The sequence below is a fragment of the Hippopotamus amphibius genome, chromosome 1, assembly GCF_030028045.1.
Source record: "Hippopotamus amphibius kiboko isolate mHipAmp2 chromosome 1, mHipAmp2.hap2, whole genome shotgun sequence".
NCBI classification, from domain to species: domain Eukaryota; kingdom Metazoa; phylum Chordata; class Mammalia; order Artiodactyla; family Hippopotamidae; genus Hippopotamus; species Hippopotamus amphibius.
Genome location: NC_080186.1, coordinates 224,970,816 through 224,995,644, shown reverse-complemented (window position 1 = coordinate 224,995,644; position 24,829 = coordinate 224,970,816). Strand labels below are relative to the sequence as shown.

General features: G+C 37.9%; 2 protein-coding genes across 8 annotated transcripts in view; one reads left to right on the top strand and one right to left on the bottom strand.

Moving 5' to 3' along the window:
* Positions 1-19,876, bottom strand: part of SREK1IP1 (SREK1 interacting protein 1) — a 50,632-nt gene extending 30,756 nt beyond the window's left edge. Inside the window, exons 1-2 of one of the 3 annotated variants that reach the window (XM_057742626.1) lie at positions 19,705-19,876; positions 9,338-9,385 (exon numbers count right to left, since the gene is read on the bottom strand). In XM_057742626.1, the coding sequence (XP_057598609.1) occupies positions 9,338-9,385; positions 19,705-19,717 (61 nt within the window). In that variant the 5' untranslated portion in view covers positions 19,718-19,876. The remainder of the gene's footprint in view (positions 1-9,337; positions 9,386-19,704) is intronic. The other 2 variants (XM_057742634.1, XM_057742643.1) reach the window with 2 other exon arrangements.
* Positions 19,877-20,115: 239 nt separating this feature from the next.
* Positions 20,116-24,829, top strand: part of CWC27 (CWC27 spliceosome associated cyclophilin) — a 216,939-nt gene continuing 212,225 nt past the window's right edge. For 4 of the 5 annotated variants that reach the window (XR_009054770.1, XR_009054771.1, XM_057742573.1 and 1 more), the window contains exon 1: positions 20,131-20,377. Coding sequence is in view for 3 of the 5 variants with exons in the window: in XM_057742573.1 (XP_057598556.1) it covers positions 20,336-20,377 (42 nt within the window). In the remaining 2 variants the exon portion in view is untranslated. Of the gene's footprint in view, positions 20,378-24,829 lie in introns of all 5 variants that reach the window. The other variant, XM_057742584.1, reaches the window with a different exon arrangement.

Genomic DNA, 24,829 nt, shown 5'->3' with positions numbered 1-24,829 from the left:
GCAACAAGAAAAGCCACTACAATAAGGAGCCCATGCACCACAATGAAGAGCAGCCCCCGCTTGCAGCAACTAGAGAAAGCTCCTGTGCAGCAACGAAGACCCAACACAGCCAATAAATAAAAATAAATAAATAAATTTACTTTAAAACGTGAAAAAAAAATACATCACTGTTAAAGAGGCATCTATGTCTATTTTGTTGTTCAAATCTCCATCTTACTTTTTTGTGTAATAACTTCTGATAGTATAATTTTAAGTACATTTATCACGATAGATTTTTCAATTTCTCCTTGTAATAGTTTTTGCTATACATGTTTTGAGATTATATTCATAAGCACAGTCAAAATCATTATTTTATCTTCTTGGTTGATTGTTCTTGAATCTCTCTTTGTCCCTAGAACTGCTCTTGCCTCAAAAGTCTGAATTATAATTGCTCTTTTATTTATTAGTTGCATCGTATGAAGTTGCCATTTTGTGAGTAAAACAGCTAAATATCAACACTAGTCAACCTAATATCTATCTGTTCTTTTTTTCCCATTCCTTTATTTTGAAATTTTCTATGCAGTTTTTAGTTTTCTAAGTATTTTCACTAATAATGACATGTAGCTGACACTTTTTAAATTTAATTTGATACCAGACCAATTTTTCATGCTAATTTCTTAGCTAGGAAAAATAGTTCCTGCTCCACTGGAGGCAGTGTAAATTCACCCCTCATACCTATATGAGGTGTAAGCTTGGGTTCTTAATTCTTGATTATTCCTTTTCTTCTAATTATTCTTTTATAGGAACTTAAACACACAGTAAACTTTCTCATCACTTTCCCTAGACAGTAAATGGAATCTTTCTAATTCCTGCTTTACTGCTTTTTTGAGCACTACCCAGCAGGCTTGTGGACCTCATTGTTTTTAGCTGTCATTCCCTGCTGTGGCTTTGAGCTCCTTTTCCTTCCCAGCACCTGGGGATTTCCCTTTTATTCTTTTGAGCTGGGTTATTTTTATTTTTGTTGTTACTCTATCTTTCTCCAATATCTCCCTGTGTTTGGAGCAAAAAGGAGGACCTTCTATGCTGGTTTAGCTTGCCATTTTGATCAGAACTCCTGATAATACAATTTTCCTTTACTTAGTCTAGCTTTGCATCCAAACACCTTATGTTGTAATAAATATTTAATATAAATAAAATACTTAAATAATAACCACACTGGCAGCAGTCTCTGTCTTACATCCATTTTTAGCCTTACTTCATTGAAACTGACCCTAAACTGATAAGACGAGTTGCTTGTGAAGCTACAAAAAACTTTTCCTTTTTTTAAAAAATTGGGGAATAAGTGAACGAACTTAGGAAATCATTCCAAAACACAGTTCTTGGGACTTCTTTTCTAAATAGACTATCAGGAGAAAATGAACAGAAAATTCTTAGATGACCAGAAACTTAAATTTTGACCACAGATATATAGAGACATTTCAAGTTATAACATTTCAATAGCTGACTGTAAAAAGTAATACAGCTTTTTCAGAAATGGAAAAGCTGATCCTTAAATTCATACAAAAATGCAAGGGACCCTGAACAGCAAAAACAATCTTGAAAAAGAATAAAGGTAGAAGACTCACATTTCCTGATTTCAATACTTACCACAAAGCTACAGTAATCAAAACAGGGTGACAGTGTCATAGGGATAGTCATATAGACCAAAGGAATACAATTTAGAGTCTAGAAATAAACCCACACATATACAGTCATTGCTTTTTTTCTTTTTAGCCAATTGCTTTTTGACAAGAGTGTCAAGTTTATTCAGTGGGGAAAGAACAGTCTCTTCAACAGATGGTGCTGGGACAAGAGGATTTCCACATACAAACAAGTGAGGTTGAACTCCTCACCTCACATCATATGCAAAAATTGACTCAAAATGGCTCAAAGACCATAACAATATAAGAGCTAAAACCATAAAACTCTTAGAAGAAAGCATGGGGTAAGCCTTCTTTAACTTGGATTTGGCAATTGATTCTTACAAATAAAACATCAACAGCACAAGTAACAAAAGATAAAACTGATTAGTTGGATTTCATCAAAATTTAAAATATTTGTGCAAAGAAATTATTATGAAAGTGAAAAGAACCTACAGAATGCAAGAAAAGATTTGCAAATTATATATCTGATAGGGTTTAATATTTAGTACATATACAATTCCCATAACTAAAGAGTAAAAAGACAACTCAAAAAATGGGCAAAGGAACAATACACATTTCGCCAAAGATACACAAATGGCCAATAAGACCATGAAAAGTTACTCAACATCTTTAGTAATTAGAGAAATGCAAATCAAAAACATGAGATATCACTTCACATCTACGAAGATGGCTACAATTAAAAAAACAGAAAAGAAAAAGGAAAATAAGTGTTGCCGCGAATGTGAAGAAACTTGAACTCTTGTACATTTCTGGCGAGAATATAAAATGATGGAGCTGCTGTGGCAAACAGTTTGGCAACTCCTCAAGAAACTGAACACAGATGACCCAGCATTCCCCTTCTAGGTATAGACCCAAAAGAACGTAAAACAGGGACTCAAACAGATACTTATACATCAATATTCATTGCCCATTATTCGCAATAGCCAAAAGGTAAAATAACCCAAGTGTCTATCAACAGACAAATGGATAAAGAAAATGTGGTGTATCCATACAATGAAATATCATTCAGCCACAAAAAGGAAGTTATGATACACGCTACAACATGAATGAACCTTGAAAACATTATGCTAAGGGAAATAAGCCAGACACAAAGGACAAATACTATATGATTCCACTTACATGAAATATCTAGAATGGCTAAATTCATAGAGATACAAAGCAGATTAGAGATTACCAAGGTCTGGGGGAAGGGAGGAGTGGGGAGTAAGTGCTTGATGTTTATGGAGTTTCTGTTTGGGGTGATGAAAGAGTTTTGTAATAGATAGTGGTGATGGTTGTACAACATTGTAAATGTAATTAATGCCACTGAACTGTATATTTAAAAATGGTTAATGTGGCAAATTATGTTGTATATACTTTACCACAATTTTTTTCAAAAGGGGGAAAAAAGCACCATGGCATGGTATGAAGTCTTATCAATAACCAGATTCAATTTCCAGTTTTCCTATCTAATAACAGAGTAATCCTCTTGACCCTGTTTTCTGATTTGTAACAGTAATTATTTGTAACAATAACCAATAATAATGATTTTTGAGGAATTACTACAGCAAAGCACTGATCTAAAACTTGCATTAAGTAATTTAATTCTCTACATCAAGTCTATGGAACTAAGTACTATAATTATCTTATTTTACAGACAGGAAACTGAAGCACAGAGTGGTTAAGTAACTTGCCTAAAGTCACATAGCTAGTAATTGCCAGCTAAGATTTGTACCTAGGTGCTGGACCAATGGTTGTGAATGCTCATAAAAATGGAGACTATGGGGCTTCCTAGGTGGCGCAGTTGTTGAGAATCCGCCTGCCCATGCAGGGGACACGGGTTTGATCCCTGCTCCAGGAAGATCCCACATGCCACGGAGCAACTGAGCCCGTGAGCCACAACTATTGAGCCCATGTGCTGCAACTACTGAAGCCCACGTGCCGAGAGCCCGTGCTCTGCAACAAGAGAAGCCATGGCAATGAGGAGCCCGCGCACTACAACGAAGAGTAGCCCCCACTCACCGCAACTAAAAAGAAAGCCCGCATACAGCAAAAAAAGACCCAACACAGCCAATAAAATTAATTAATTAATTAATTTTAAAAAAAAGGAGACTATGGAATCTACTTCACAGGGTTGTTTTAGGAATGAAATGCAATGAATCATATCTTTAAACTGCTTAGTGCAGACCCTACCACCAAGCAGATATTCAATACACGGTAGTAGGTTCTTACCAGTTACTGTACCAATAAAAGCAAAGGCATATTCCCCCTTGTTCTCACTCAAGGAATGGCTATATGGGAAACTCTAAGTGTCAAGTAACAAAACCTACAGTTTCGGGACTACCCTGGTGGCACAGTGGTTAAGAATCCGCCTGACAATGCAGGGGACATGGGTTCGAGCTCTGGCCCAGGAAGATTCCACATGCTACAGAGCAACTAAGCCCATGCACCACAACTACTGAGCCTGCGAGTCTCAACTACTGAGCCCATGTGCCACAACTACTGAAGCCCATGTGCCTAGAGCCCGTGCTCCGTGACAGGAGAAGCCATCACAACAAGAAGCCCACGCACCACAATGAAAAGAAGTTCCCCCTCACCACAACTAGAGAAAACCCAAGCAGCAGCAATGAAGACTCAACGCAGCCAATAGATACCCATATACCTCTTTCTCGGCCTACAGAGTATAGAGACTACCCTAACAAGTGCTACTTTAACCAGGCTTTGTCTCTACCTAAGGTCTTGAGTTTTGAGAACATAAAAGCTACATTATAAACCTCTGAATTCTTGTTTGTTTTTTTTTTAATTAATTAATTAATTTTTTTTGGGGGGGGGGCTCTGAATTCTTAAACCCAGTTAATTCCCCCAAACTTCACATCCCTATCATTCTGGTTCCCATCCAAAAGTGTAGGCCCCTGTACTCGTAAAACTTCCTTGAAGTCTCATCCACACATTGCTCTTTCTGTTCCTCTGACTTAACTAATCATCTCCCCCATCTCTCCCAATGTTTTTATGACAGCTTCTGAAACATGCAAGCCCTAGTGGACAAACTGTGCTACCTTATTGCAGAATGCTCCCTCTACCACTTTCTTTAAGGGATAGTTATGGCGCTTCTCTAAAGATGCTTCTCTACAGCTTACCTCAGTATTATTAGCATCCTCTAGGCTCCTCAACACTGCTTCCAAATAGCAGTCCCCCGCGCTCCCCTTCAGCCCTCTGCTGCTATGTAACAGCCCCATCCACCGAAACTGCTGGAACCCGGCTCACACTCCAGCTCTTTCACCTTTCAGTCTTTTCATAAGCCTGGATAGAGAGCCTGTGACTTTGGATGCCTTTTCTCAGCTCCCTGACCTGCCAGGTGCCATGGCCACACTATGCTCCTTGTCGCCACCTGGAACTGTATCGTGTCTGAAATTTTAAACTCCAATGTTATAGTACTTTGACTATAACCTTTTATCCTTCTAGCTTTCTTATTCCCTTACACCTATGCATAGATCTGTTTCTGAATCTCATTAAGACCTTCAGTCATTTAATCTCTTCATTTTTCTCTTAGTCTATCATTCCTGACCATTAGAACACTCTTTCATAAGCCTCACTGACTCTTTCATATTCCTGTTCTAATCTGGGTCAAAGCTACCCTTTCTCTGACTTGTGCTTACCCCAGAGCAGCCAAACAATGCTTGAACACAATCACACATTCATTGACAAGCACAAATACAAACTTTCATTTTTTTTATTTGTCCTTGGTCAACGTTCTCTCCTGTTTCCCTTAACGACTTTTCCAAACTAATGCCTGACTTAAATCATTCTTTGACCATTCCCTGGCCCACTCAATGCCTCCTCCCCAAACAGATGATCCTGCCTCCTAAATTACAAAGAAAATTAAGATTACCAGGCAGCATCTCCTTCACTTTGTCTCTACACCTGAAAACAGCCATACTTTTTCTCACCTAGTTTCCTCCAAACGTAAGAAGTATCCTTGTCATAACTCTTAAGAGAAACTTCCTAATCTTCTCCTGTCTCCAATATCTACAAGATCTCTTCTAACATCCCCTCAGTCTATATACACATCTTATACCTCAACTATAAAACCCTCCATTTATCCCATATTCCCTTCTAGGAATTATTCAATATGATCTGAATGTGTCCACCAAAAAGCATATGTTGAAATTCTAACCCCCAAAGGTGATGGTATTAGTAGGTGGGGTCTTTGGAAGATGATTAGGTCCCGAGGGTGGTACCCTCATGAATGGATTAGTGCCTTCTAAAAGAGACTCCAGAGAGGTCCCTAGCCCCTTCCGCCAATTGGGGATACAACAAAAAGTCTGTGACTTAGGAAAGGGCCTTCACCCGACCACACTAGCCATCCGGAACTCAGACTTCCAGCTTCTAGAACTGTGAGCAATACATTTCTGCCACTTAGAAGCTACCCAGCCTGTGTTATTTTGTTACAGCAGCCCATATGGACTAAGTCAGTACCCTACTTTTCTCATAAATTTCCTGAAAAATGGATATAACATAGGCCCTATCCCTCACCATTCAGGCCTGAATCTACATGATCTACAACTCTACTTAAACTCATCTTGCTAAGGTCAACAAAGCATTCTACCTGGCAAATCCAATGAATATTTTTCAAACCATTTCTTATAAATCTTGTCTGTTACACCTGACAATTTCTCCTCAACCCTGAAAACCTTTACTCCTTCGGCTAATATGCTGCTGCCTAGTCCTGCTTCTCTGGGCATCGTACCTTCTTGATTGCTCTTTCCTCAGCTCATGTCTATCTATTTTACTCCATCTGTTGCTATTTTACTCCACCAAGAGTCTGTTATTCATTGTTCCAAAATTTATTTAAATAATATCATGTAAGTCAAAAAATATGAATATGAAAAAAAAAGAGTAGTTTGCAAGAAACAAAGCAGTACTTCTGGAAAGATTTGATTTAGATGAATTGCTTTAAAAGAGCAGTTTTCAAATTAGGCCTTGGTAAGAAGACTGTAAAGATAGGAGGAAAAAACCTAAAATGGTGAGAAAAGGTACCTTTTCCTCAAAGGGGGTGCCACTGGCATTTTGGGCCAGACAATTCTTCATTGTCCAAGACATTGCAGGATGTTTATATATCCTGGACCTTACAAACTGAATGTCATACTGCTCTTCTCCAGTATGTGTCGTTATGGGCAGCTAAACAAAAATCCTTCACAGATTTCCAGGGAAGTGGTATCACCTCTAGTTGAGAGCTAATGATAGAGGGATTTTGCATTCAGATTTCTTTACAGGTATTTTAATTACTTGCTCATCTCTGAAGAAACAAACTATAAAAAGTAGAAAATACATTTCAGATATGATTTGTACTCAAAAGATTGTGTAACACCAATTAGCAAAACCACAGGCAAAGAAAAGGTCATGACTGTATATCAATAGATTAGCATTTTTAAGTTAAATAAAATGGTTTTATTTCCTACTGCTGTAATCAAATGCTCAACTACTGAGTCTACTATATTGAACCTCTTTTTAGCATATTTTCTGAGAACTGTCATAATTATCTAAGACATTTATTGCATGGACAAAGGCTTAGTGTCCTTGTAGATTTTAAATATTTAGAAGTTTCCAACTTCAAAAAAATTCAAATAAAAACTCATTATAGAAATTACCATTCTTCTAATTTTGCTGAGGAAATTCTGCTATGAAAAAGCTAGATCCGTGTTATCTAGCAACACATTCATGCTTAACTTGAAACTTTTAACAAACAATACAACTACTATTGAAACATATTGACAATGAAGTATTTTTCAATCAAGTATTAAAATTTTAAAAAGTGTAAGATCTAAACCACTCTTTTCACAATAATAGAGAGAAAATACTCCTACGTAACTCACTGACAAATATTCAAATTTTTAGACATTAAAAACATTTCAAAGGGTTTTGTTGACCTTTCTCTTAGTTCTACAAGCAACACAAAGATTCTGGCCTCCAAATAACAGATAATTTTTAAAATGTAGTTTCCATTAGAAAGACGTGTACATTGAGACGAATTTCACCTTTAGCAGCTATAAGATGTAAATTTAATCCAGAAGGGAAATATTACTAAATTTTTCCACAGGAGACAAATTTGAAATTGTTTATAATTTAGTCACCAAAATCAAAAGACAGATCTGAATAATATAGCAGAAGGCACTAAACTTGGAAAGACAGTCAAAACTATTTGCTTACTTGGCTTTTCTAAATAAATTATAATTACTACAGATGCTTCCGTTACTGTCTAATATATTCAATATTATAGCAATGAGGAAACTAGATCAACAAATATTCTATTTCCAAGAAAATGATTTTAAATGCTTTCTGACAAGTCTTAAGTTAAAAGAAGTCCAAGTAGATGAACTGATATTAGTAGACAGACTGGGAAATCCATTCTAGATTTTGAAGTGAATACAGCATTTATATACACAGTACTTTCTTAAGTCCTTTTTTTTAATGTAAAAATTCAAACAATCTTTATTACTAAGTGCATCATACATAAAGAAGAGTATATAAAGTGAATATTTACAGTTGAAAAAGAATTAATAAATAGCTGCATACCCATCTCTCAGGTTAGGAAACAGATTGTTACTAGAACCCTAATTAATCTTCTGTGTGCCCTTCCCTCACAAACCACTTGTTGTCCCTGACCTCCCCCAGGTAACCACTAGCCTCACTTATGCATGTCTTCTTTGCTTTTCTTTGTGGTTTTACTCCTTACGTATGTACTCCTAATCTTAAGTCTTGAATAAAGAAGGACATGTATACTTATATGGCCACTTCTGCTAGCTGAGCAAGCTTCAACTGAGCCAGGTGTCAGCCTTTGCTTGGAGGCATGTGACTTGGTTCTCCTAGCATGCCTTTACTCTTAGCCCTTTCATTGGAGATTCATACCCCAAGTGCTCTCTTATTACATGCTTTGGAAAAAAATTTTTTTTCCATACAAGAACATCTTTATTTTGTTACAAAATAACTCTGCTATGAATTGGAGTATTAACAACAATTCAGGCTCATGTGCATGTTCTCCAAACAACTTAGAAAACTGTGTAATGCTACTGTTAGAACTGTTTGTGATCAAGGCTTTAGGAATTGTTACACTTACCTAGGGAAATGATATTTGCTTATAGTACATACGTACAAATTTAGACTACATAATTGCAAATGCTGAAGTTTACTTTTCCACTCCATTTCATTAATCATAATGGAGATTGTTTACATCAAGGTTTGCCAGTGAGAAGAAATTCTGGGACCAATTTCACCCTTATAGAGGTAATTCAATAAACGGGAAAACCTTTCATAAATAGTCTTCACTGCTTTCACCTCTTTGCCTAGTATCTACAAGGATAAGGAATAAAAGAATAAGTATCAATATACTATTTTGTGGAATATACTTTCTCCAGACTCCTAAGTCTACTACCCCACTTGTACTTCATGACATTTTTGCTAGTCGCCAGATATAAAGCCACCTCTCACTGGGTCCACAGCAGCAAAGAAAAGTGAGTATTTAGTTCTGACAGAGGAATTTCTGAATTATCTGCAAACCTGAGCTAAATAACATGGCTAAAGGTCTATGCCCAGGGCCCTGAAATCAGGATGCTAGATCATATTGCCCAAAGAGGCAATGATTCACTGCACAAAATGCTATTTTTTTTTAATGTACTTACGGTAGCCACATTTTTTACAGCCTGCTCGGACACTGTCCTTGTTGCAACCTGAAATACAATTGGATAACATTTTAGGAGATACACAGATAATAAAAACAATAAAAACAAGTAATAAAACCAAACTTTCATCACATGAAAAAGCTGAGAAAACCACTTACCAAATTTATTTCTTAAAAATCATCCCTGACCTAGCTTAGAATACTACTCAATTATTATAACTATTAGAAATCATTGCAAAAGCCAACTTACTCAAATTATTTCCTTGACAAATGTTCAAAGAAGATATTTTTCTCTAATTCAACAGAAATGCAGTACTATAGTCAAGAGCTTTAACATTCCAGGAATTCTATAACACTGCAGAAGAAATTCCAGGGTACTTCGGCCTGTCCCTCAAATGTAAAGTAATTAATTGACTAAATACATATGTAAACATTCAGGTTAACAAATGTTTTTCTGCTTACCCTTACAAAAAAAAAAATTCTTTCTTAAAGGAATTGGTGAAATTCCAGAAAAATACTTTAATTGCTAGGTAGTATAAGAAATCTTAATTCAGCACTCAAGAGAAAACTAGCCACATATTCAGTCTGATCAATGTTTAGAAGTATTTATAGTATCTCTGTATAATTAGTGGTACATACAGGTAATGTTGAAGATACAAATAACAGATGAAATAAAACTGAGTATTTATTGTGATAACATACACGTAACAAAAATTTACCATTTTAACCATTTCAAAGTGCACAATTCAATGGTATTAAGTTGCATTCACAATGTTATGCAACTGCCACCACTACCTATTATTTCCAAAACTTCGCCATTATCACCCCAAATAGCCACTATGCCCATTAAACAACAACTGTCCGTTCCCCTTTCCCTCTAGCCCCTGGTAATCTCTGTTCTGCTTTCAGTCATTACGCATTTGCCTATTCTAGGTATCTTGTGTAAGTGGAATCATACAATATTTATCCTTTTGTTCCTGGCTTATTTTACCTAGCATAAAATGTTCAAGGTTTATCCATATTGTAGCACATACCAGAATGACATTCCTTCTTAATGACTCAATAATATTCCATTGTATGTATATGCAGTTGAAACCAATTTTAACCTCCAATAAGGGCTTCCATCAACCAATCAGAGGGCCAGTAGAGTATTACTCTATTTCCTAACTCCTAAATCCTTCAAACGGAGATATCTCAATTTAATAATAAAGTACATACAGTACAAATATAATACATTTAATTTAAAAGAAAGATCATTTTCAAATCATTTCTTTATTGTTATAAAGTCAAATATTGATCATTTCCCCCTCAAATATACATTATTGAGTTGTTCTAGTAAAAATACAGTCCGTTCTGCTACAATGCCTTTTTTAAAAACATAAATTTGTTCCGTGCATCTGATATAAGAGGAAACACTCTGAGCACGTGCCCATGAAATATACTAGGTGAATACAGAAAACTGCACCCAGTTGCTCTGAGCCTCAATGCACACATGGACACGTCTCACACGTTTCCGGCGACCTCAGTTCAACACGTGTGCTGTGAGCAGCCCCCACCCGCGTCAGCTGTTACAACTTTCCATGTGGTTTTCTATTGTCCCCTGCCTACGGTTCCCTCACAACAACTCGTACGCTGCAGTCCTTCTGAACCCCACTTCCACAGCAAACCTCAGGTCTTTTAAAAGGTATAGTGCCTTATGTATTGCAGTATTTATGTATCTTTTAACCAATTAACACGTGCAGATAGGGTCCTATGACTTTTTTATGTCTCACCGACGAAATTTTTGAGTGTTCTGCCCCAACCTCATTTTTTTTTCCCATAAACCTTGTGGGTTTTATTACAGAGTGTAGAAACACATACGCTGCATTGTAGCAGAACTGTGGAATAAAACTGGATTAATAATAAAATCAGGCTCTTTCATTATGAAATAACTGCATATTGAAAAAAAAGCTCAGAGAATCCGGGTCAATGTTAAGTCTGTTCCCATAGAAACCAAAGACACTGAATAATACTGAACAAAACTGTGTTAAATGCACTATTACCTCTCCTACAACAAACTCAAAATGTTGTAATGGACAGATTTGAAATGATCTCATCTCAGCATGTATTAGAAATTAACTCATCTTTGACTAAAGACTGATAAAACTCATTACTCAGGTATCTTATATTTTTAGAATGAACAAAATATGAAACCTTTTCAGAGCAGTTCATCTTCTTTAACGAGGTTATTAAGTTTTGCATGAAAGGGAAGTATAACAAGAACTTTAATTTCCTATCAGCTATTTCCTCACCAGCCTTTGGTTAAATTAAGATTTCAAGCTCCATTTCTCTATAATTTTCATGATTGCCTGGCCAACTAAATGCCTCTACCTGAACTTTGAATCCAATGCAACAGACACAGTAAATCTGAGACAAGTGACACAATGAAATGGGGACAGTTAGTTCATTCTGCTGTCAGGATCCAGTTTCTAGCGGTAGTGATGTCACTGGCAGCAGCAGCCCTAACCAGGTGCAAGATCTTGGCTACAAGTTCCCCTGGTCTTGTTTATCTTCTGAACCTTTATTATCCAGCCTTTTCTTAGATTCTGTGAGCTCCCTGATATCTTTCCTTTTCTGCTTAAATTAACTAGTCAGTTTCTGTTGTCTGGAACAAGAATTCTGCTGATACAACAGTCCTTGAGATCCATGTCAAACTGAACAGCAAGACTATAAGGGAGGCCCTGACTCTGACAAGTTATCCATTTCCCCATCTTAGGTTCCATGCTGTTCTTTATTCCACTCCTGTTTAAAGTTTGCTAGAATTACAGACCCTGCCTCCCTCAAAATGTTCCTACAATCCAAAAGCCATTAAATAATCATGAACTATAATCCAAAAGCCATCAAATAAAAACTTACAAATTTGGCTATATAATAAAATCTGAATGGGAAAGACCACCAAAACAAACTCAAAAGACACATAAAAACTTGGGAAAAAAATATTTGCAACTCATAGCACCAACAAAGGGCAATTATCCCTACTCTATAAAACCCACCAAATCATTAAGAAAAAGATCAATAAGCAATAGGAAAAAAATGGGCAAAGGAACTGAACAGAAAGTTCACAGAAAAGGAGACAGAGAAACAACTCTGAAACATATGGGAAGATGCTCAGCTTTATTCATAATAAATGAAATGCACATTAAAATCTATACTGGGATTCCATTTTCACTTATCAGAACAGCAAAAATTGAAAAGGTTGAAGAGGGCATGGGGGGGACATACATACATGCATTGCTGGTAGGAGTGTAAATTTGTACCATCTCTGTGGAAAGTAAGCTGACAAAATCTATCAGAACTACCAATGTACATACTCCTTTGATACAGCACTTCCACATCTGGGAATTAATCCTCTTAATTTACTTGCACAAATGCATATGCGCTTATGTGCAAAGTTATTCACTGCAGCATTGTTTGTTATAGTAAAATAGTAGAAATAATTTAGTCATCAATTGTGGTATAAAAGAATAAGCATGTTCTTTACTTAATGTTATGCAATGATCTCTAAGATATAAAGAGAAAAAAGCAAACTGTAGAACAGTGCTTACGGTACGTTGCCATTTGTATTAAAGAAAGGAAATTATATTTTTACATCCCTACACACATATAATATAGATTATATATACATTATATTAATAGAGATACATTAAAAAAATCTCTTCAAGTATATACATTGGTTACGTGAAGAAAGGAGTCCTGGGTCCCGGGGAGAAAGGGCGAGAGACATGTAACTATAGACCTTTCCTATCTCTAAAATTTGAAACGTGAATGAAATGCCTTCCCAAAAACCAAACCAAAAAACCTCCCTTAAACAAACCAAGCCCTGACACTAAGAAGAGCTGCTGTCAGGCAAGCATTCTTTGACAAAAGGCAATGATTGCACTTGTAAATTCTTCAGAGAAGTTACATTGCAGATTTTCAATAAAATTTTATTAACTATGATTACAGGAGCAAATTGTAGAGGTCTTTATTTCTTGTATTTGTTATATGTTAACAAAGGCTTACTCTGAATCTAGAATTCTGTTGAACTTGAGGTATGGGTCCTTCCCCTCCAAGTAACTTAAAGGAGTAGAGAACGTCAGTTTCTCTAGATTTGAGACCATGCTACATTTTGTGTACAACTTGGTGCCTAGCATGGTGCAGAGTTGCTAGGAGGTCTTCAACAAATCTTTGTTGCTTTGAGGTTATAAACTTAAGAAAATACTTCAACAGTTGGGAATCAATAACTTCTATTGCTCTCAATTGCCAGCTATGAAACTAGTGTCTACAGTGTCACTGGTCCACCTGAGGCCTGACAGGCACTCGAAGAAAAGGAATAAAAGGACAAAAGAAATGAAAATAATGATTGCTGGGAAGAGGGAAATGACAGAGGCACAAGGGAAGTTTCTGGGATGATGGAAATATTCAAAATCTTTATATATACACAACACTTCAAGCTGTACATTTGTGATTGTGCATTTTATTTTCACATCTATGAATTATACCTTAGTAGTTGGCATAAAATTTTAAAAAAAGTAATAGGGCAAAGAAGGAAGAGAAAAGAGAAAGGTTAGAAAAGAAGAAAAAGCTGGGACAAAATAAAAGGGATGAGAAAATATGAGACAAAGGGATGCAGTGTCCCTGATAGTTGCCTCAGGTTCTTCAGCTGCTCCCAAAGGTATGGCAAGCCGTCATACTGACCTCAATCTATTCTCTTGAAATTTCATATCATTTGTTTCCAAAGTCAACAGTTTTGTCACTGGGAACTTTAACAGTGATGCTTGGAACTTAATATTATTATATTTCTCTCATGCTGTATATTTTAGAATTTAGGGAAGCCTGTAAAAGCTTACTTTATAACTAAATATTTTCTGCGATCATTTAAATTTAAAAGTAAACAGCTTACGTAACTAAGTTTTCTTTGCAGTAATTAGCAGTTGTAATCACCTCTGTCTATTCTTTTCATTTTTAATTTGATTAGATCCAAATTAGATTCCTTTTCTGTTTCATAAAACTTTAAGTTTTACATTTGGTTACTCCATCATAATTTTAGTTATTCATAATTTGGTGACCCTTGAAGATAATTTCCATTTCTTCTGCTTTTAAAATTCAAATCGTGGCCAGATTTCATACCGCAGAGGTGCTATATAATATGCATGTACTCTGCTAAAGTTGAATGCAAGTAAACCGCCAGGTATTTAAACTTTTCTACCGCTTTATATTAAGAATTTATAAATATAATCATTTCCTCGGGATCCCAAAATATTGTACTGAAGGCAAAACAGAAAGAACAGCAGAAATTTAAAATTCTCTGCATATTTAAAAAAATAGGTTAAATGAGTTCTCTGTTGTAAATATTTTAAATGAGCAGATGTCACCACCTTGAGTTAAAAATCCCTTCATAATTATCTGACCCTCAAAAGGAGTGATAAAAGTAAATCAAAGAATTGCTTATTTTAAACTACTGACATGAAAGAGCTAACATTTAAGTAAATGTATTAAATGCTTTCATTCATGTGCCTCACAAAATACAAATAACCTGTGAACAAAAAAGGCTACAGGTAATACCAGTTTAAGGTCAGAAGAGACATAGAGAAGTTTAATTCACTATCTAATGAGACAGAATCAAGACTGCCGTCTAGTTTAGTCTGTTTACTAACAGATCCTGCTCAGCAGCAATTCTAGTGATCAACCTTCTAAATATTATTTACCTATAATGGGCATAACTCTGAAATAGATGTGAGAGAAACCATAAACATGAATAAAGTTCCTATACTAGAGGAAACTTAGACAATATACCAGGTTATCTAAGCTAATGCACCCACAGCTATAAGGCATGCTATACGGTGCCAGTTTAAAGACATATAACTTCATTAGTAAGCAGGAAGACCTGGCAGGTATAACTTGCTGTTGAGAGCTCAGGAAAGCTTCCCACAGGTAGGTATGGACAGTAGAGCAGGGACAGTGATAACAAAAGCATGTAGGTAGAAAAACAGAGGGGCCTTTTCTCACCTTCTGAGATGGCTCACACTCTGTGCAGTGTCTCTCTCTAAATAAATCCACTTCTTGCCTATCACTTTGTCTCTCACTGAATTCTTTCTGCGATGAGCCATCAAGAACCTGAGCTTCAGTAAGTCCAGACACCAGGGAGAAAATTTGTAATTAAAAGATGCTGATGTGATGAAAAATGGAATTTTTGTTCTTTTCCTTTTTCTATAATTACAGAATTTTAGCTGGGCTAGTGGCCAGACACTATATTTCCCAGCCTCTCCAGTGACTTAAGTTCTCACCAGAAGACTACAAACAGAAATGATGTGTAAAACTTCAGGCCTGGGCATTAAAATATTATATATGTGCTCCTCCAAGGTCTTTTCCTTTCTCTAGAGCTGTAATTGCCTGCAACCTAACTTCAATCATGTAGATGAGGAAAACACCATAGGAGATGGCAGAAAAACAAAACAGAAAGAACCTGGGTGCCTATGTGACCTAAAGCATTCTCCTTGGACTATTACATGAGAGAGAAATAAAATTCTGTTTTAAAAAAAAGAAAAAAGAAAAAAGAAGAAGAAGGAAAAAAGAAAAGCAGAGAGGTTCTGAGAATAGTCGGCCAGGTCAAAAGCCTGCAGAACGTATGAGAGCAGTGGTGGGAGGAAAGGGCAGCAAGAGTGATTTGGCCATGCTTAGGGGTTTGCCCTTCATTCTTGCAGAGATGGGGAGCTCTGGCATGATAACACTTTAGAAGTGAAGGAGTGCTCAATCATCAACTCCTTCACCATAGAGACAAGGTAACAGCCTTTGAAAGGTTAAGTTGCTGGAAAAGAAATACAAAATTCATAGATATGGGTCAAGAATTAAGTTCCTGCCTCCCAGGAATGACAGGATCAGGTATATGACTTAGGAATATTATTTCAGCAGCAACTGCAGCACAGACTAGAGAGAAAATAAATTGTATATAGTATTAGTTGAGGAGTGGAAAGAAGTTGGATGTAGCATAATTTAGAATCCTTTTATTACTAAGATACAATAGTAACGTGTTAAACAATAGTAACGTGTTAAACAATAGTAACGTGTTAAGAATTTGACTCACTTTGAGATGCCAAATGTAGTGCTAGTTTGCCAATAGGAAGTTCACCATCTTGGCTATATAGATTTCAGTGAAGGAGAGAGAGGGAGAGAGGGTGGGAGGGAGAGAAAGTTTTTCTGGCAATCACATCAATAACATACACTGCCACTTGTGCCAAGTACGTCTTCAGTGGGAGTGGGTATTATTATTAACATGAATGTCAGAACTAATTTTGACAACTGTGAATGATAAAAGCAGCTTTAAAAGAAAGTAAACTTCACTGAGTTTCAGTGCTTAAATGTCATTTCTTTAAAAACAACTATGAGTCTATGATTTCTCTAAGTAACAGAGTACACATTTCATTGCGTTACCGGCACCATGGGTACACACACTGCTATGGAAAAGCAGGAGAAGTAGATGACCATAAAGTTGATGATGCTGATTATCATTTGTGGAAAGCAACCTCAGTACTTTATAGTCATACTTTGTAATAAGCACTAGCAGGACCACCCAAAAAATGCCATGCTGGATCCGTATGAGCATTACAACAAAAAATAAAAGCTCATTCTTGTCCTTCTTGAAGATTATCTCCAAAGATTTCTCATGGAGCCCTATTTTCCTGTAATATACTGTCTGGATCAATCATCCAAAAAATTACCTTAACATTTTCCATATTTTCTAATGGCACTTGCATTGTACTTTTACAGTGCTGTACTTTTACAGTGCCTATTATTTCAATTTTTGCTGGGTTTAAACAGTTTATCTATGTCTTACCATCTAGCTGAATGGCACAATTTAAGATGATTACACTTTGAAGCATTATTTTGGATCGAAAGAAGGTTAACATATCTATAATGCTGGTCTAAGTTTAAGGGAATTTCAATAGGGACTTAAAAAATGACTTTTGTCCTCTTTCTTAAGCAGCACGTTACATTTTCATTACTAAAGTTTTATGAGGACACGACTGTGACACTGTGTCCCTCAGCGTGCCTATACCACATAGGTGCTGAAAATGCTATCTCAAATAATGAAACCAACAGTGACAGCAGGTCAACTCTGGATGCAGCTGTGCGTACAAAGGTCACCAGGGCTGACCTGGCCTATCAGGATGCCTAGGCAACCTACTGTGCAGACTGGACTTTCTCCACTGGCCCTTCCATGTTGATATTCTCTGGGCTCCAGCCAGAGACCTTCCCTTCACACTCTGCACACTCCATCTGAGCAAAGGCTTCCATTCCTGTGGCTTTTTACATGTGTGTGGATGGCACCAAGTTGTTCTTTGATTCTGGCTTCCTTCCTAAGCTACACATTTTCTCTCTTAGTGTCTATTAGAGATTTCCGTTCTTATCTCTTACTAGCAGAGATTTCTGTTCCATGACTATACCTCAGCACAGGTCCCAACTGAAGTCATCACCCCCTAAAAACTGCTCCTTCCTAGGTGTTGCCTATGTTAGTAAACAGCCCCACCCAACTGCCTAAGAGTGAAACCCAGGCATACCTCATTTCCAATCTTACTCCCCTACAGTCAATCAATCGCTGATTCCCAGTGATTCTACCACCAGAAATACCTCTCCAATCTATCTGCTTCTCTCCTTTTCTAATGAGACCATACCTGAGGCATCATCGTAACTTACCAGAGTTACTCCTAACTGGCAACTTTGCCTCCAAACTAGCTCTCCTCCAATGTACTGTGCAGCCAGAATGTTCTTTCCAAAATGTAAATATGTTTAAAAGTCCTTAAATATCTTCCTGTGGTCCTCAGGAAAACATCCAAACTCCTTGCCATGGCTTAAAACGTCCTTTATCAACCGGAAACTGCCTAAATTATACTAAAACATGGCAAAATGGATAAGCACACCTCACTTCCTAGCTGTTTCAATCAAGTTACTTGATTTCTCTGTCCCTCAGTATCCTCATCTGTAGAATGGAAATAGTAATACCTGTCTCACAGTGTGGGTGCAAATGTTAAATGAGATAAAATACAATGCTTGACACGGTGTCTAACACATAGTAAATGCTTAATAAATATTAGCTACTGTTACTATCTCTCTAATTTCTCACTTCTCTCCCATTTGTATTGAGTTCCATCCATAGTGCACATCATTCATTTTGTCTTCTCACACATTTCTTCATTCTGTACATATCCAGTCCCTCTGGCTACAACTCCCCCTCCCACAATTCTTCAGGTCTCCCCCTAAATGCCACATCCTCTGGAAAGTTCTTCTGGTCCCTCCAGTCTCCTGTTAGGTGCCCTTACTTGCTCCTTAAGGCTTTGTATTTTCCCTGCTATACACTTATCAGACTTTCTAGTACTTTGTTTTCATTGTTAAATTGTAACTTCCGTGTGAAGAGCAACTGTATTCCCAGTGCCTAGCACAGAGCCTAGCACACTGTATGCCTTGAATAAAAATTGTTACCTGTATGAAGGAGTGTATATTTCCTCTCCTACAATGCCCCCCCCCCCCCAAAAAAATGCAGTTGGTAGAACAACACAACCTTCGCATAACAGCTACCTGTAAAATACAGTTCAGTAAAGACAGTCACAGAACAAACGTGGTCAAATAATACTGGGAAGGACAGGTTAAAACAAAGTTAGAGCTTCTGAACCATCGCAGCTCTGTGTGTTTCCTAAACTCTAGTGCACTGTGAATCTCTAAGGTGCGTGTTTGAGTCAGGGGTTGGGAGGAGTCGTGTATATTTCTCAAACTATCTCCTGCAACGAGTGCTGGAGGAACCATATGCTAAAATCAACAAATCTCTTTCTTTTACAGATGCAGAAACGGAGGCCCAGAAGGGCAAAGCGACTGGTCCACGGCCGCATAGCAACAGCAAGAGAGAGACAACAGTAAGAGAGAGAAGTAGAAGCCCTGACGCCCATTTCGGCCCCTCCAGTACAAACAATGCCTCTAGCTGCTTGGGTTAGCCAGGTGTTGCCATCTCAGATTTCATTTTCAAGCCGTGCCAAAGTTAAGGTCAGTTTTTCTCGGCCAACCACCTCCTAGGCCTACAGTTACAAGCCGGCCTCCAACACCCCTTCCCCCTCCTCCGCCCCAGAGATACTTTGCCTGCACTCCTTCCAGTGCCGCGGGAGCTTGGCTGAGGTGGCGGACGCCGATCGTTGCTTTCTTGCTTTCTTTCCGTCCGAGTTTATTTTTGGATTGTAAACTTTTTCATGTAAACCAAACGAACGTGTTAATGTTAACACCTTCACCTTGGGCGCTGCTGCTTACGCCAGCGCACCCCAACCTACCCTACCCGCCGCGTCCCTCGCCCAGACCCTGGGTCTTTACCTGGAACTGCCATAGCGCTGGGAAGGGGGGGAGTCGCGGGATCCCTAGGCTTTCCAGAGCGCGCTCGCTTCCCGCTGGCAACACACAGCTGGGACGGCCTCTTCCTGCCACCCGCGCCGCGGCACCCGGGTGACAGTCGGGGAAGGCCCTAAAAGCCTCCGGCGATGGCGGAACCAACTAGCGACCGGTGCAGTTTCCCTGGGAATGGTATTGTAGGCCACACACGGTCCGAACCATTACTGCCAGCTTCGAGGGGGTCAACGGGACTTGCACACGCATGTAGTGAAGTAAAAAACACCAAGGCTTACGAATTGTTGTTTTAAAAATTGTAATACAAATTAAATGAAGCTACAAGGGCTTCATAATCTTTTCTCGATTCCCTGGAGGCCGTGGCAATCCCCCTTCTCGGGATTAGCGGTGCTGGGGTCGGGGAGCAACATGGCGGCGTCCGTGAGGCGCTAGCTTTGGGGAAAGAGAAAGCTTGGTGTCTCTTTCTTGAGGGATATTGACAGGCTGGAGCTGTCCGCGACCTCCCGATTTAAGGAAGTGGGTACCGATAGGTGGACAGCTTTCGTTATCGACCGTTCGCTCTCATCCCCGCTTAGGAGCAGAGTCCTGAGCACTGACCACCATGAGCAACATTTACATCCAGGAGCCTCCCACGAACGGGAAGGTGAGCCTCATTTAGGGTACCTGTGCTCCCCAAAGCGGTATCTCATTAATTAAAGGAATTGTGGGGTCGTAGGGTTGGAAGACATTACAAGACATCTTGTCCTTACCCCTGCCTCTGAACAGGATTGCATCGAAAGCCATATACTGGCACTTCTCAGCACATAATTGAAAAAAAACCCTCAAGTAGAGATTACCCCGTCTACCAACCTCCCGGTCCAATTTTTTTTTCTTTTTTTTTGGTTAACTTGGAGATCGCTGTTTCTCCATTTGTTTTACAATCCTTTATTGAATGTCTACTTGGCACCAGGTGCTGGGGATAAAAAGGTGAATGGATAAAACCTAGTGGTTGCCCTAGAAAAGCTAATGGTTTAGTTTGAGAGGCAGGCAGGTAAAGGAAAACCTTGTGATATGTTTGGTAGGCGTTCTAATGGAAAGAGGAGCATATTGCTATGGTAATACTGAGAAGTTAGCAACGGGGAAAGCAGGGAAAGTCTTCACGGAGGAAGTATCGTTTGAACTGGTCTTGGTCAGTGAAAGTGGGGGATGGAAAATGTTCCCACATTAGGGTGAGAGAATGATTTCCTGGTTGATTTTGATGGTCAAGGTATGTCAGTTACCAAAGTGTTTATATGTAGTGTGAGGCAGAGTCAATAATGGAATAAGTATCACCTGAATTCTTGAACTGAACTAATCTATATCACACACAAAATGGGATGAACCAGCGTAATGGAGAAAACAGTGGAATGAAAGCATGTAGGTGAAGTAGGATAAACTGAATTTGTATCAGATACGATCCTGTCGCATGGCTATATCACAAATTATTTATGCAGTCTTGTTGGTTTACATTTGGTAGTACAGTGAGGGCAATTTGAAAACAAAACCCAAAATGCTGTAATTGATACCCTCAGCAAACGTTTTAGTGGGTTTTTTGGGCAGAGCATTTCTTTCAGATCTGTTGTTTGAAGTTTTCCCCACTCCTCACTCCTACCCTACATCGTCGTGAAAACCCAGAATATCTTCCTTTTCATATTTCCAAATGTTTTTTGAAAGTGATATCACCCCCAGTTGATAAACACGTGTAGAGACTGAATACATTGCCCATCCTGCTAGGCAGGGCCTTCACACTTGCTGTTCCTTTCTCTGGTATACTCTTTAGCCTGCTCAAATGTCATTGCAGCAGAGAGGGCTTTCCTGTCAACTCTCTATAATATAGCAAACCTCATTCAAATCCTGCATTCCAGCCTTCCCTGGCCCCCTTAACCTCTTTAGTTTTTTCTCCAGTACTTTTTTTTTTTAAGATTGATTGATTGATTGATTGATTGATTGGCTGTTGTTGGGCCTTTGTTGTTCTGTGCCGGCTTTCTCTAGTTGTGATGAGTGGGGCTACTCTTTGTTGTGGTGCACGGGCTTCTCATTGCGATTGCTTCTCTTGTTGCAGAGCGTGGGCTCTAGGCGCACGGGCTTCAGTAGTTGTGGCTCGTGGGCTCTAGAGAGCAGGCTCAGTAGTTGTGGCACATGGGCTTCGTTGTTCTGTGGCATGTGGGATCTTCCTGGACCAGGGCTCGAACCCATGTTCCCTGCATTGGCAGGTGGATTCTTAATCACTGTGCCACCAGGGAAGTCCTCCAGTACAATTTTTTTCCCCAATACTTATTTTTTTATTGTTGTATCCTTATCTGCTACTTCTTCCCCCCATAGAATGAGCATTATGAGGGTGGAGACAGACATCTAGAATGGTGCTTGACACATGGTAGGAGTTCAAATATGTACTGAATGAATGGGTTGATGAATTAATACTGTATTTGTCTTAACTTCTGAGAAATATTAGGCATCAGTGAGTTTGAGGTTATACTTCTACTGGTCAAGGGCAGACTTAGTTGTTTTACTCTGGAGGAAGATTCAACATGGTCATAAAGATGAGAAGCTTTAACAAAGATACATGCCTGAACAGGCAATCTTTCATTCAGCAAATAATTTGAGCACTTAGCACATGCCAGGCTCTATGCTAGGTTTTAGGGATACAGTGGAAAGAAAAACCAGTATTGTCCCTATTATCAGAGAGTAAGTTGAGTGAAATATACACTGGTGAGATAGTAATGCAAATAAGTATATGCAAACTGTGGTAAGTATTGTCCTTCTGAACAGAATTGGGCTGAGGGAGAATATCAGGCATAGCCCAAGTTTTCCTTCAAAACCAGTTTGGGACTTTTTCCAGCATAAGACTGATTGAAGACATCAAGGCTTCAAAATTTTATACCGTAGACAGCTTGGCAAGAATTTTGGCCTGGAAAGAATTTAAAGCAGTTGTAATAATAAGTTTGCTTAATGAAATGTTTGTTTAGTGCGGGTACTGTCTAATGCTACATTAGGTACTGAGACCATTCAGAGATATTCCAGATAAATGGGACAAAATTTCTCTCTTCAAAGAGTATAGTATCACCTTGGGAAGTAATTGACACATTATACCAGTGGTTAACCGCTGGCAATAGTCCATAAATATGCTGTGTCTTGCTGTGTTGTGCTATAACTGGCCTCTGAGGGTGAGGCACAGACACGTACCCCTTGACAGAAATTTTATCTACTGAAGATGAAATTTCCACATATTATGATGATTTAATCTAAATTTTATATTAACCCATATATTTATTCTTAAGAGACATTTTATTATCAAAGTTTTGTCTTACTTGTAAGCTTTAAAAAGAAGAGCCACTGATGCCTGAGAAAGTAGTTATGGCTAATAGGAATGTATGGCCAAAGGAGGAGCCATGTGCCGTCTTTTTTAATTCAGTAGCTTATCAGTGAAAAGATTAGGAAAACCTGGTAAACAAGGTGGCCCAACCATATATGTGTTCTTTTTACTGGGGATAAGTTTCCTGTGGTCAAAAAATTTTATAAGAATAATATTTACAACAATAATAGCTACCATATTTTGAGTTATTTACTATTTGTCAGGTAATGTTCTAAGCAGTCTATGTATAAAAACTCATTTTGTCCTCACAACAAACCTATGAGGATATTATTATCCCTGTTTTTATTTTTTTTATTAAAGTATATGTGACATACAATATAGTAGTTTCATGTGTACAACATAATGATTTGACATTTGAACACATTGCAAAATGGTCACCACAAAAAGTCTAGTTACCGCTTGTCAGCATATAAAGTTAATACTATATTATTGACTGTATTCTCCATGCTGTATATTTCACCCCCATGACTTATTTATTTTGTAACTGGAAGTTTGTACCTCTTGATCACCTTCACCCATTCTACCCCCTTACCTCCTATCCACCTCCACTCCTTTTTGCCTCTGGCAACCACCAGTTTATTCTCTGTATCTAAGAGTCTAGGTATTGTTTTGTTTATTTGTTTTGTATTTTAGAGTCCATATGTAAGTGAAATCATATGGTATTTGTCTTTCTCTGACTTATTCCATTTAGCATAATACTCTCAAACTCCATCCATGTTGTGGCACATGGCGATATTCCTTTTTTTCTTGTGGCTGAGTAGTATGCTAGTGTGTATCTTTATATTCATCCCTCAATGGACACTTAAGTTGTTTCCATATGTTGGCTATTGTAGATAATGCTGCAGTGAACAGAGGGGTGCATATATCTTTTCTAGTTAGAGTTTTCATTTTCTTTGGATAAATACCCAGAAGTGGAATTGCTGGTTAGTATGGTAGTTCATTTTTAATTTTTTGAGCAACCTCCACACTGTTTTCCATAGTGGTTGCACAAATTTATATTCCCATCAACAGTACACAGGGGTTCCCTTTTTCCACATCTTTGCCGACGCTTGTTATTTCTTATCTTTTTAATAATAACCATTCTGTTGGGTGTGAAGTGATATCTCACTGTGGGTTGTTTTGTGTTTTTTTTTTTTTTTGAACTAAAAAATGCTATATTTATTTAACTCACTGTGGTTTTGATTTGCATTTACCTGATGATTAGTGATGTTGAGCAACTTTTCATGTGCCTGTTGCCCATCTGTATGTCTTCTTCGGAAAAATGTCTATTTGGATCATTATACCTGTTTTTTAATCAGATTGTTTTTATGTTACTTAGTTGTGTAAGTTCTTTTTATATTTTGGATATCAACCCTTTATCAGATATATAATTTGCAAATATTTTCTCTCATTGTGGTTGTGTTTTCATTTTCTTAATGGTTTCCTTTGCTGTACAGAAGCTTTTTAGTTTGCTATAGTCCCATTTGTTTATTTTTCCTTTTGTTGCCCTTGTCTTTGGAATCAGATCAATAAAAAAATTGCTGAGACAAATGTCAGGGAGCTTACTGCCTATCTTTTCTTCTAGAATATTTATGGTTTCAGGTTTTACATTCAAATCTTGAATCCATTTTAAGTTTATTTTTATATATGGTGTAAGAGTGGTCGAATTTCACTCTTTTACTTGCAGCTGTCCAGTTTTCCCAGAATATTTTATTGAAGAGTGTT